Source organism: Leptidea sinapis, chromosome Z, assembly GCF_905404315.1.
Source record: "Leptidea sinapis chromosome Z, ilLepSina1.1, whole genome shotgun sequence".
Taxonomy (NCBI): Eukaryota; Metazoa; Arthropoda; class Insecta; order Lepidoptera; family Pieridae; genus Leptidea; species Leptidea sinapis.
Genome location: NC_066312.1, coordinates 3,638,618 through 3,652,196, shown reverse-complemented (window position 1 = coordinate 3,652,196; position 13,579 = coordinate 3,638,618). Strand labels below are relative to the sequence as shown.

Below are 13,579 nucleotides of genomic sequence, written 5' to 3'. Positions count from 1 at the left end.
ATATAAATAAAATTTTTGCCCACAAAGTTGATATCGATTGAGTACTTTTGAGAGTGCTCGATCGTGCGAAGCGTTGCTTTAGTTGAAACATTCAACGTTGAGTATTATGCCGCATAATGAGCTTGAGTGCTGTTATTGGAAAAATATCAAAGGTAACCGCCGTGGTACCTACCCATCGACCCTACCAGCATCTGTGCTAACAAGTCTTCCACCAGTAAAGATCCGCAATTTGTTCGAACGTTAAAAATTCCACTGCATACAACGAAACGTGCGATAATATTCACGCGATTCACCGTAGTACCTATTTTTCAGCACATTCCATGACATAGCGCAGTGCCGTATGCATTTTTACGGTTTCTCTTACACTTCGTTACAAAAATGTTTAAATTCCAGAAAATATATAATATATAGACAATAAAGGTAACAATGAGAATGTTTAGAAAATGAAAAACAGCTTAATGTAGAAAGTTGCCAATACTTTTATTGTTTTTCGAAGTATTCTCCGTTCCTCTCTACACATCGCCGCATTAGATGAAACCACTGAGAAAAGCAGTGGCCCCATTCTTCCTTATGTTATTACCTCGAATATATTACCTCGAATGTTATCTTTAGTTCTTGAGAATAAATAAAAGTCACAGGGCGTCAGGACTATATGGCGGATGACTCATTATCTCGACACCTGATATAGTCATATACTCAACAGTCCGTTTTGCAGAGTGCGCTGAAGCATTGTCGTGGTTACGGAGGATCCTGCTTCGAGGGCAGTGCTGTCGAATTTTTTCCAAGACAACAGGCAAACAGCGATTGACATACCAGTCTGCGGTAACTGTCCTTCCATCTTCTAGCACAACTGTCGCGAAATGACCTTTACGACCAAAGAATGTGGCTATCATCTTTTTGACTTCTTCCTTTCTTTACCTTAGTTGGCCGATCCTCGAAAGGAAACACCCACTGAGTTGATTATCTTTTGGTTTCGGGTTCTTAGCAGTATATACAGTTTTCATAACCTGTGACGATGTCAAATACAGCATTTGAGTCACCGCCGTTGAGCTTATCTAACATTTGGCGACACCAGTCCATGCCAAGGTGTTTCTGGTCGTCGGTTAAAGTACGGGGAATCCATCTGGTACAAAGCTTCCTGACGCCTAAATGTTCGTGTAATATTTTTAGAACTTGACTTATACCAATGCCGAGGCTTGCCCGTATCTGCTGATAGGTCACTCTCTTATCTTCCTTTATCATGCGTCGCACAGCACTGATGTTATCTTCAGTAGTTGCTGTTAAAGGATATCCCTCACGCGGATCATCATTGAGATTGCTACGACCACGCTTAAACTCGTTAAACCAATAATTGTAAATAGTGGCACGAGATGGGGATTCATTAAGAAATGCTAATCGCAGCCTATCATAGCTTTGTTGTTGAGTAAGCCCATAACGAAAGTCATAATAAATCATTGACGATTTAAAACTTTCTCGCGTTAGAGTGACGGGAGATTTTCACGTGTAACAAGAGTTTTAGATTTGCCGCCAATTCACATAAACAAATGACAAATGAATGCAATATACTACATTAGGTTACCAAAGAGTTCTAAAATTGATATTCAAAAAAAGTTTTCATTAGCAATGTAGAAACTGGCTAGTTCTATACATTTTCAGTGTTACCTAGTACAACTAGAAACAGGTATTTGTAATTTAGTGAAATTTTCAATAGTCCCTTCTAAGTGAACTTTTGTGCAAAATTGATAGCCCTAGTGACATTGGGCTCTGCGTTGATAAATCTGTCAGTCCGGGCACTAAATTATTATATGTTATGATAAAATGTCATCTCGTCTTTTAACGCTCTGTTTGTGCGAGGGATTGGCAATATTTATTTAAACAGGGACACGTGAATACCTACTTTAATGTTTATTAATATTTTATCCTTGAAATTTGGCATCAGTTCACAAGAAACCTCATCAACCAGTTGCTTTCTCATCCTTAAGCTTAGTCTATACTGAGGCAAATCGGTACGACTCGCAAACTGACACGTATTTCCGCTCGGCGTTATTTTTATATATTCAGTAGGTAAAGATGTCTTACGTCAAAGTTAGGTTTTGCTATTATCAGCAATGATATTATAGTATATTATCAGTCGTAAATAGCACTTTTATAGTTTTCAGTATGATTACACGTAACACAAACTATGTCGTAACGCAATACAAAACGAACTGGAGCCCTATTAAATAAATAAAATAAAATAGCCTTTATTATTAATAGTGACTTAATTTTTCTTATAAATAAAACTTAGATTAGCTTAACTAGTAATTTGTCTCTCGACAAAGGCCTCCTCTAAAGACTTCCACCTTATTCGGTCTCTGGCTACTCTCATCCAGTCCGGTCCTGCTATCCTTTTAAAATCGTCCTCTCACCTTCTAATCTGTCTACCTTTCCTTCGTTTCCCGTCTCATGGATACCATTCTGTAACGGTTTTTGTCCATTTCTCTTTCTTTTCCCTCAGAATGTGTCCAGTCTATTTCTACTTTTGCTTTTGACAGAGCTTGTGTGCGTTTTTGAATTTTGTCTGACTCTTAATGTTTTCTAACTTTTGGAGCCCTATTACCAAAATCTAAATATGAAGTTTTGGTTGACGTATCGTACATTTTCCTATTACGAAAGTGTTTCGGATCCGTAGTTCGCGTTTAGAAATTTCGTTTTTCGTTTACCTTATTCCCAAATTTACGTGACATTTACTTTTTCGTTGCTTGACATTGCAATAAAATTAATCACAACTTAACTTTTATGGTTATGTCTATGGCTCCGAAACGAAATCCGTCCGCACTATTCGGATCGGAAGTACTTTGTAATAGGATTTAATTTGAAGTTCGTCGTTCTTTCGTTTCGAACGAAACTTCGGCTTTCGATTTTGGTAATAGACCTCCTGAGGCGTAATCTCACATTACAGCGCTCCCGTCACTCTTGAGACTTAAGATACCCAATAATGACCTGAAGAATATTCATAAAAAATGGATTCTAACAGTATATTTGGAAAATTTACCGTGCGTATATTTTGCTGCATCATATACATATTAGACTATTCGCGCACATTATTTCGCCGTCGTTCATTACTGGTGCAATCGTATATGTGGCCAGACTTTACAAAATATTGACTTAAGAGTTATAAATATACGCAATCGTTTTGAACTTCATAATACTAAGTGTTATAAGTTTGGTAGGTACGTTTGTGAAACTGAGATATTTTAAACACTGACGGCAGCCCGGGACTAAAGCATCAAATATAATATGGCGCATTGAATTCTACTGGAAAGTTTTTGCTTGATTCACGTTTTAGTATTAATATTTGTCAATGATCCTATTCTACATTTTCAAGTTTAAAATCGATACTGATCAGTGCCAATTTCCGCAACAAATTGTATTTAAATGTTGTTGTTCTTTAAAATACATATATCTATCTATATGATGATTAGGTATGATAAGTCAGCGACACAGCCCAGTTCGTTGCTTTCGCAGTGGCAGTGGGCAGGGCACATAGCTCGACGGACAGATGGCCGTTGGGCCTGTGAAGTCCTAGAATGGTACGTGGTCGTACCCGAAGACGTAGTGTTGGTAGGGCCCCCACAAGATGGACCGACGATCTGGTCAAGATCGCTGGAATACGTTGGTCGAGGGCAGTACAGGACCGATCGTCATTGCGATCTCTGGGGGATGGCTTTGTCCAACAGTGGACATCTTCTGACTGAAATGGATGCTGATTATCTGATCACTGAATTGAAGTACTTAATTGATCCTTTATTAATAAAAGAACAAAATGAATTTTTTATTTTATTATAACAGGAAACCTTACAGCTTACTAAGAGTAGGTACTCAGACATAAATTAAAAGGTATAGCTTCATCATCGTATGTGAGCCATTTGAAAAGATGTAAGTTTAAAGGTAAAAGGATGGTTATATGTAGAGGCAATATTTTTAGTGAAAAAAAAAACAAATAAGTTTCTGATAGAACGAGTAGGTTTCGCGATTGCGATGGTGTGTTAAAAAAGCCTTTAAAAGATCATTTATTAGCACCATAATTGAAAACTCTTAAGAAAAATGTTATGAAATATGTTATGTTAGCTAAGTGTCCCTTCTTTAGGTATGTTTACCTAAAATAAGACATTTTTTTTTTCAAACATGAGTGTGAAGATGTATAAATAAACATCCGGCTGAAGGTTGAAACTCGGAACCGCTTGGCCAACCAGCCGGAAATTATAAGTAGAACTTGAATAATACTACAAACATATAATATACTAACACAATGGGTAATTGAAATAACCTGGAAAACAGAGGAAATATGCGTATAATTTAATTATTAAGTATATAAAGCGGTGAGTCCTTTAAAGTCACACGACTTAAATGAAAACTTCATTAAGGTGAGCCTGATAAAACGGAATACGAAATTTTATTGTGTTTTATCGATAAATTAATAACATTCAAAATATAATTATAATTGTGTATATTTCTTTGGTTAATTTTGCTCTGACAGTACGAGCTCCCGTAGTCAAAGTCAAATAAATTTATTCAATTAGTGCTTCTAACTAAAGGCTTTTGAACAAATATATTTTTTAAATTTACCATAATATGTTCTTAAAAAGTTTAGCTCGTGAAAAGAAGCTATAAGAAATTCAACGGGCACTTTTCAATCAAATTTTACAATGGCTGTGATATACATACAGTACAGTACATGTAGTAAAAAACGGTTATTTCTATAACAAACAGACACCCCAATTTTATTTATATGCATAGATGTGCTAAAATTTGTAACTTACCAGTTGGTGATGGACTACGGAGCCGTGACGTAATTCGCTCTCATTGTTGCTACAATTAACATGGCCGATTGACGTTTTTTTTAGCTGTATTTTATTGAATAATAATCTCAATGGTTGTGTTATCAATAATATGTATTTTTTTTTAGAATTATTTCAGTTTTTTCTCTCTCTATTATTACGCCAACTCACCATGCCTATTTTTTATTATTATTTTTTATTTATTTATTGAAGCAAACTTTACAGCATTTCTATTTTACAAATAATTACTATTAACTATATACATGTATAATTGCCTACTACAATGTTTGACAGGTTAAATGATAATGAAATAATAACGCTAATAATAATATTATGTTTCTATTTAAAGACATTGCTACTAGAATGACGACATTTGAATGGTTTTTGCAGCCCATTTTGAATTATGTTGTAGAGGAGTACAATTCCATTGTAGTTTTAATGATACATTAGCGTCACGTATAGCCTAGTGGTAGACAATGCATGTTTAACCTTATATCTATATATTGAAAATGGTTGAATCAGTGGAGGCGTGGCTTAACCAATTGCCATATCCAACACACTTGATTCGATTTGTAATGATATAAAGAAACTATAAATATTTTCTTATAAATCTCAAGTAGAATACAATAAAAGTTTATTTTTATTGAATAGGAGGACAAACGAGCGTACCACGAGCGTTCACCTGGAGTTAAGTGATCACCGCCGCCCACACTCTCTTGCAACACCAGAGGAATCACAAGAGCGTTGCCGGCCTTTAAGGAAGGTGTACGCGCTTTTCTTGAAGGTACCAGTGTCGTATCGTGCCGGAAACACCGCACAAGGAAGCTCATTCCACAGCTTCGTAGTACGAGGAAGAAAGCTCCTTGAAAACCGCACTGTGGAGGACCGCCACACATCCAGATGGTGGGGATGATATCGTAACTTGTGGCGTGTCGTGCGAAGGTGAAAGTCTATGTATATTGTAGCTTAAAATATTGCGTAGCTTAGTATTGAGAGGATAAAAAACTTCGCGCAAAGAACTACCACGGTGTTCTTTTATATCAATCTCTTTTGATTATTATAAATTAAATTACGTATGATAAAATTATTTTAATTAATGAATATAAAAATTTAATTAACGCGATTATTTTTCGTCAGGCTATAAACGGTACTTTGACCATCTCATTAAAATAAAACAATGGCCAGGAAGTCAGTAAAGGTGCTGTTGACAATGGTGAAGAAATGCGGGTTATTTGTCTAGAGCTACCAACTACAGTATCAATTTCAAAACTTACATTTAAAAACTATTGTTTATTTTCATGAAAGAGGAGGATATAAATGCATTTATTTGTTTATGGCGTAATGTAATCATAATAAAACATAATATATGTATTTATTTATTGAAGTCTCAGAAATGCCTACTTTTAGCTTTAATGCAGGCTTTTAATCTGTTTGACTACGAATCCGTTTATTTACGCACCGTGTCCATGGGTAATCTAGTTACAGATTGTACTAGTAATATCTTTACCTACTCCAAATTGCATGGTCGCTTAGGGCAGGCCATGCATTCCAAAGGGTTCAGACACGGCTTCGGCTCTTATAGAGTCCCGAACGTTCACTTCCAGCCAAGCTTCGGTATTCGTGCCTTGTGACCATGACCGTGCAAAAACCTTGCTGGAAAGTCTAAGGTACATTTTTAAAAATCGTATTGCTAACAAGTGTACCGACGACACAACCTAAAATAACCTCTTGATGCTGGCTCTGTTTGGCTGAAGTCACTACCCGTTTTTCACAGAAATTAAGTTTTATGACTCCTCGATCATACGACCTCCCATTTTTGTTTAAGTGTTTAATTTAAGATACTTATCGTTTGATTTTTAAAAAGTTATCAATATCATTTTACTGATTAGGTAATGTAGTTTATAGTTTTTTAATATCTGTAATAGTTACGGAATAATCGCCTGGTCATACTTAACTATTACATCCTGTATAGTAAAAGACCCCGCCCCTCATTCCGTGATTGGCGCACGACCATGACTGTACCTTTCCGGCCTAGTGGTCGGCATCGGTGAGGCTTCCTTGGAGCTTCAGTTATGCTTATGTTTTTATCAGTGACGAGAATAGTTTTCTGCTTTCTACTTACTGTTTTGCTAATGTGAATGTTTTTTTTTTTTATTGTCTCGTGATAACAATATCTGTTTTCTTTATAGGGTTTTGTATCTATACAGTTTTAATAGAAGTTGGGCCTTCCGATCTTTTATTTGTATTTAACAGAGTATGTTATAACTGTCGGTAGAAGGATATTAGAATATATGACTGATTTCAAGCATTATATAGAAAAAAAATCAGATGTTTTTAAGTTATTTATGGCGAGAGTTGTAATATAGTGTTAGCATGCTTGTAATAAAGATTGTTAGTCTTGTATATTAACACGTTAGATACAGCTATGGTCAGGGATATAATGACAATTTGCAAACTGTCACGTTTCTATTCATTTATCTGGTCTATGGTTATGATTATTACAATGAGCACGCGCAACGTATATTTTAATATTGTCATTTTTATCGATCGAGTGCTTTGTATTGATAATATTTGACGATACTGGTGGTAATGTTGAGATTATATAGTATCCAGTCATAAGAGTAAATTGAGATAGAAGGGTTACGCTGATACTATTGCCTACAATTCACGTCATGTCTGAGTCAGCAACACACGCAAAATCATTGTTTTTATACAAGAGGAGGCAAACGGGCAAGAGGCTCTTTTTATGGGAAGGGCGTTTGCGCCATTATTTTGCGAGTATGCTCTAAGATTCAAGGTTCCTAAGCCGTATCGGTTCGGGAAAGCGTGCGAGACAAAATATTACTCGCAAATCGCACGGCTTTAGAGTCCAGTAGAATATGATTTAGGCGGAATTTCGCATTATTATGTAAATTCCGATGGTGGAATTCGGCGGCTGTTATCAACCTCAACAACTCTTCTGAGCACACCCCGTGATTGATATGTGCGGTAGAAGATGCAGAGGGACCATATCTCTACGCAACGCTAAAGAATCAAGCGGATCAGATATGACTTAAGTCGATGATACGAGCCGCTTTTAGTTGTATGCGGGAAAATGGAAGACCATGGTACTTTTAAGCGCAAAAGTAAAAATTACAGTTCATGGGGAGATTATGTTTAATATAAAATATTTCGTAAATTTACGTTTTAACGTATTCGTGTGTCACGGCGCCTTCTTGCGTCTTTTGTACAAACGTAATGTAGTAAAGGTATACGGTACAGATGTGATGTAAATAACTTTGTTGATGCTTCACATATTGTGGCTGATGGCTGGAAGCTGCAATTTTATTTGATCTGATAATAAGGATATTTTTAGAATATTTTTATTCTGATTATTGAAATGAAACCAGTGATTAAGTGATTTTTGGCTACTGTCATGTCATCATACCTGTTGTATTAATTAACATAAATAAACTGGGATTAACACCCACCGATTACTACGGTTAATATTAATTGGTATTGTCAACGTTGCAACGCGGTTTTCCACATATGTCGGTAAATTGGTCTTAGTGCCTGTAGGTCTACTCTTATTCAACGAAAAACGATATTTCGGGTGTTTCCATTCGTTCCGAAGTTTCGTCCCGAACGTCATTGTTTTGAACGTCTTCTTCACCTGACGCTCTACAGGCAGGTCGAAGTGCAAGAGCTGCATTACTACAACTGTTAGAAAGGATAAAGGTAGAACTTTATCTCACTTATTCCTTTCTAATAGTAGTGGTATTCCTAATTTTAGTGACATTTATAATAAATTTCTTTTCAAGACTTTATAAAAGAACAAAAAATATTGCGAGGTGTGTTAAAAAGTACTTTAAAAGATAATTTATCAGCACCATTATTGCGAACTTTTTGGAAAACTTTTTAAGGAATTCAAACAAAATATCTTAATTACTTATTTGACGTATGTAATACAGATATTTTTGGTTGTCATTAATTACCACCCAACGTTGTCATGAAATAGAACTCTTCAAATTTGTCGGATTAAAATGTTCATTTAAATCGATCACCATTCGTTCACGAATATTCTCTATGGTTTCGAACTTCGTCGGTGTATCCGAAAACATAATAGAGCAGGGTCTCTACCAAAACTTCGTTTAAATTTCGTTCGTTTACGAAATTTCGTTTCGGAGAAATAGAGTAGACACCTTGTGTGTAAATTTTTGAAGACAGTTTTGTAAGAAATTCGCGAGTTTTTTAAGCAGTAGGTACGTTGATGTTAAATCAGATATAACATGTACACTATTGCGATGTCGTCTCCGCTCAATAGATTCTAATTTCGTCTGTATACTTACGAATAGTAAGTGACATTCGGGTCAAGCATTGTCAGTGCTATTTAAAAAATACACGTTCCTCATTGTTACAAACTGAGACTGGCGCAGTTAAAAAGGCTCGTGTTGTGTTCTATAAATATTATACCACGAATGATGTAGAGGTATTATACGCAGACGATGAACTTCAGAAGGTACTCGGATGATGTTCCTTGCATTAGACGTCTGTCTGCTATCTAAATGTGAAGCAAGTTTGTGTCGGTGGCGTAGGTAGGAGTTTGTACAGTTTCCACGGAGCCCCCGGCTCGATCCTCGCACTTCACGTACCAAGATGTTTTCGGTTTTACGACATGTACTTTTATTCGACGCTTTGTAAATTGGCAACGCTCTTGTGGTTCCTCATTGACAATCTGTACAGTTCTTATCGAACTTGGCCCTTTCGATCTTTTTTTTGTATTTAACAGAGTATGTTTTAACTGTCGGTAGAAGGATATTCGAATAAATGTCTGATTGCAAGCATTAAGAAAAAAAATCTGATATTTTAAGTAATATATGGCGAGAGTTGTAATAATGTGTTAGCATGCTTGTAATATATATTGTTAGTCTTGTACATTAACAAGTTAGATACAGCTCTTGTGATTCCTCTGGTGTTACAAGAGCATTGCAGTATGGGAAGTGCTTCTATATAAAAAAGATACGACTACATCCGTTTATAGACCTAGTATTACTTATCTGCGTTTCTAGATCGCCCTATACGATAGTTTTAAAACAATCCATCATATTGGGTCAATATTTAATATCTATCGATGCTCTTAGCAAGCTAGATACATGCTTCATTCATGCTGCTATAGATGCAGCAGTAGTTAAAGAACTTTGTCAACAATAGTAGGAGAAATATGTATTTATCACAGCATTGAACAGGGAAATAAATTATTTATTTAATATCAGTTTCCTTTTGATTGAAATACTTTTTAATTTTAACGCGTCCAGTAATAAATGTATTTATCATTAATTATTTGGTTAAATTAACATTATTTGTTCAGCCCGATGTTTCGTTGACTGTCCCATATCAACATGGTTACGGGCGACTGAGTAAGTCATGATTCGAGAAACTAATTGAGCATTAATTGTAATTTTTTATCTATAAACTATATCGCTATCCGTTGCTTCGGAGAGTCTGTTTGTTACTGATAAAAGAGTTTTGTTGTCTTTCTTATAATTTATTAGAAAATATTTTACTGCTTGTTGAACCCGATTAGCTTCGCTTTCCTTCAAATCATTTTGATATTGACATGATAGGTAAAGTATTTTGAACGAATGTTTTTGAGAAGTTAGTCCTCGTAAAAATTTAATGTAACATTGGGCCTTCATGACCAGTTTATTCCGTAATATAGAACAATAATAATAAATAATTCGGTTTAAGAGAAACCTTCATTGAGTTAAAATTTTTTAAATCACAGGTTTATTAAGTCTTAAAAATCCTAAAAATACACTGGGGAGGGCGTATTAACAACCATCAGTTGAACATCCTGCTCGTCTCGTCCCTTATTTTCATAAAAAAAAATAAAATACGGGTAGTCTCCGGAAGTGCCGCCAGAAGTGAAAGCTTGAACATTAACGTTTTGCATTTTTGAATATTTCGCACGAATTGCTTTATTTATTAGTACCTATAATATTACTAGCATTTATGTGAAAGGTCAATTGACAATAATTTTAAAGTGTTCAATGTAATGAGACATGTTATATATTACTAGCTGACCCGGCTAGCGTTGTTTTGCCATATAAAGTATAATTCACGCGATAGTTTTATAAGTAATAAAATATTGCCTATATTATAGCCTGTAAATCATTTTGTTCTATTGTCAATAGTTTTTGCAGCGCACGCAAAAATAGGTTTTCGATTTTACACCTTGTGTTTCAAAATAGCAATTTTATTACGGATCCCTAATTTTGAAAATAAAAAAACATAGCCTATAGCCTTCCTCGATAAATGGACTACCCAACACTGAAAGAATCATTCAAATCGGACCAGTAGTACCAGAGATTAGCGCGTTCAAACAAACAAACAAACACTGCAGCTTTATAATATTAGTATAGATAACACATCTCATTGCGGTCAATTAAAAATTAGGACAAAATACATGTTATATACAAATAAAATTTGAAAAAATAAATATGAACGATGCGGGACACAAACCCACGACCTGTGGCGTTCCGTGCCAGAGCTCCAACCAACTGAGCCAACCGTTCGAGTGACGTACCATCTTAAAATCTTGTATGGTTTGTTCAACTCTCAGATTGTGGCTTCATCTAGAGCATAGTTTCTCAACCTTATTTTGCTCACCGCCCACTTTGAGAATATGTTTTTTCCTAGAGTATTTTCGCGTATTTTTTGCCTTTTTAGACTATATTTTTTTATCTACCCAGGCCCCATCTGCGCCATCTCAATGCCCCCCTAATTTTCTCTGGGTCTTCTACTGCCCCCCCCCCCCCCCCCCCCCCCCCGAAAGTCTCAAATGCCCTCAAGGGGGCGTTATCGCCCACGTTGAGAAACTATGTTCTAGAAGATCTACTTTACAGGTGATAACCTGCTCAACCCCAATATTTACATATTGCAGGTTGTTTAGAGGTCGTGGGTTCGTGTCCCGCATCGTTCATAAAATTTTGTTTTTCAAATTTTATTTGTGTATTAATCCTATAAGTGAGGGTTATCACGTTAAAAACATAACAAATTACATGTTATACGACAATATCTCGACAAAATATTTATAATTATAATAAATAATAATTGTTACCGAACCTCTTTCACCATTTTCATTAGTGTCCTTTCCAGCAAATTTAAAGGAGCGCTAACGCGTCTGCGTGCGTTGGCTGTATTTCGACCATATCAATCACAAACGTACGTTTATTTATGCCCCTTCTTTATTTTGTCGATTTTAAGGCCCATATCTTGAATCTGGTTCATATTTGAATTCGATCAACGCAATTTCAGCGACTGCAACAGCCGACTAACGTACCGAGGGCTATATATGTACATTTTTATTTAATTTTTCAACTTTCTTACAAACTTCCACCATCTTGTTTTTTTCTATTTATTCGTTCTGTTTATTTTTTTATGTTTATTTATTTTGTTAATTTCTTTACAGAGGGCAGTTGGTCAGCAATACCATCATGGAGGTAAGCCTAATTTTTGTCACTTTCATTTATGCAGATTTTTATTTTTATTTTTTACCGGATCTTGAACAATCTAAGGACATTGTTTATAAGGCAACTGCCTACATAACATTATTTCGTTGATTAATAATTTCTTACTACAAATTTGCTTGGACATAATAGGACCATCGAATTTTGAATGTTAAATAATCTTCTTTGTCTTTGTTATGTAATGCTATAAATTGTAGGTTACCATTTAAGTAAGAATGTTTTCCGGCTCAGGTTATGTTTATATAAATATAATAATCCTAAAGAAAGGAAATAAAGATCCTTTTTAAAAATAGGTAAAACGAGGGTAGTTTAAGTTTTGGTACAGTAAAAGTTTACACAGAGTTGCAAGAATCGCATAGAAATAAATCGAATAAACTTATAAAATGTATTACAAATTAATTAATTCAATCATAATTTGCGTTCTTTTGACTATGTCAGGGTGTCGGCATAAATAAATTGTGAGTGAAAAATTATTATTAAACCTTGAAATCTCTGCAATTTATGAATAAAAAACCTCAGGAATGTTTTAAATATAAAAAATTAGAGCTATATTCAAACTTCGCGGGGTCGTATGCGTGAAATGTCATGTTTTTAATTATGTTAGTAGGCTTCTGCATTCATAAAATTAGAATCCTTTAGGGCACGTTCCTACATAATTGCTCACCACAGTTCCATCGCACTCGGATGAATATTTTAAATGCATCAAGCCGAGGCAAAGCTACGTGGTTAAGTAACTATGTATACAAGAGTGGTGAGAGTTTCCTGCTTGAATAAAACAAAGGTTTAAACAATCATTTTTTTTAATATGTAAACGCCCGCGTTTCTAACAAAAAATAAGGCATTGTCAATAGCCAGCACAGAGACTTATATTATAATATTAAGGGGCTACTTATCGAATAAATACATCATTTGCGTTTCACAATGTATAAATAGTGTTATCTAGCAGGTAAGGGCCATTTAAATTATAGGAAAGACCTAGTAGCAGATATCATAGTTATCTTATGGATCGCCTGACCGAGTGACAAGCGTTTGACAATATAATGTCAATTTATATAATGGTAGGGGAGCCCAAGAGACTGAATAGGGATTTACTCGAGTGTCGTTGGCACCTATTGAATTGTGTAGGTTAGATTTTATAAAGAAAAAAGATTATAATATGATGTGTTACTTGTCACTGGGGGGAGCGTATACAAAAATATAAAAAAGCAGTCACAAAGAAATAAATACTCAATACTCAAGCGCTTCAGATAT

At 35.3% G+C, this 13,579-nt stretch overlaps 1 protein-coding gene across 3 annotated transcripts in view; it reads left to right on the top strand.

The window, feature by feature from the left end:
- Nucleotides 1-13,579, top strand: part of LOC126978825 (5'-AMP-activated protein kinase subunit gamma-1) — a 119,430-nt gene that overhangs the window by 36,102 nt on the left and 69,749 nt on the right. For all 3 annotated transcript variants that reach the window (XM_050827909.1, XM_050827910.1, XM_050827913.1), the window contains one exon: nucleotides 12,271-12,301. In XM_050827909.1, coding sequence (XP_050683866.1) covers nucleotides 12,271-12,301 — 31 coding nt within the window. The remainder of the gene's footprint in view (nucleotides 1-12,270; nucleotides 12,302-13,579) is intronic.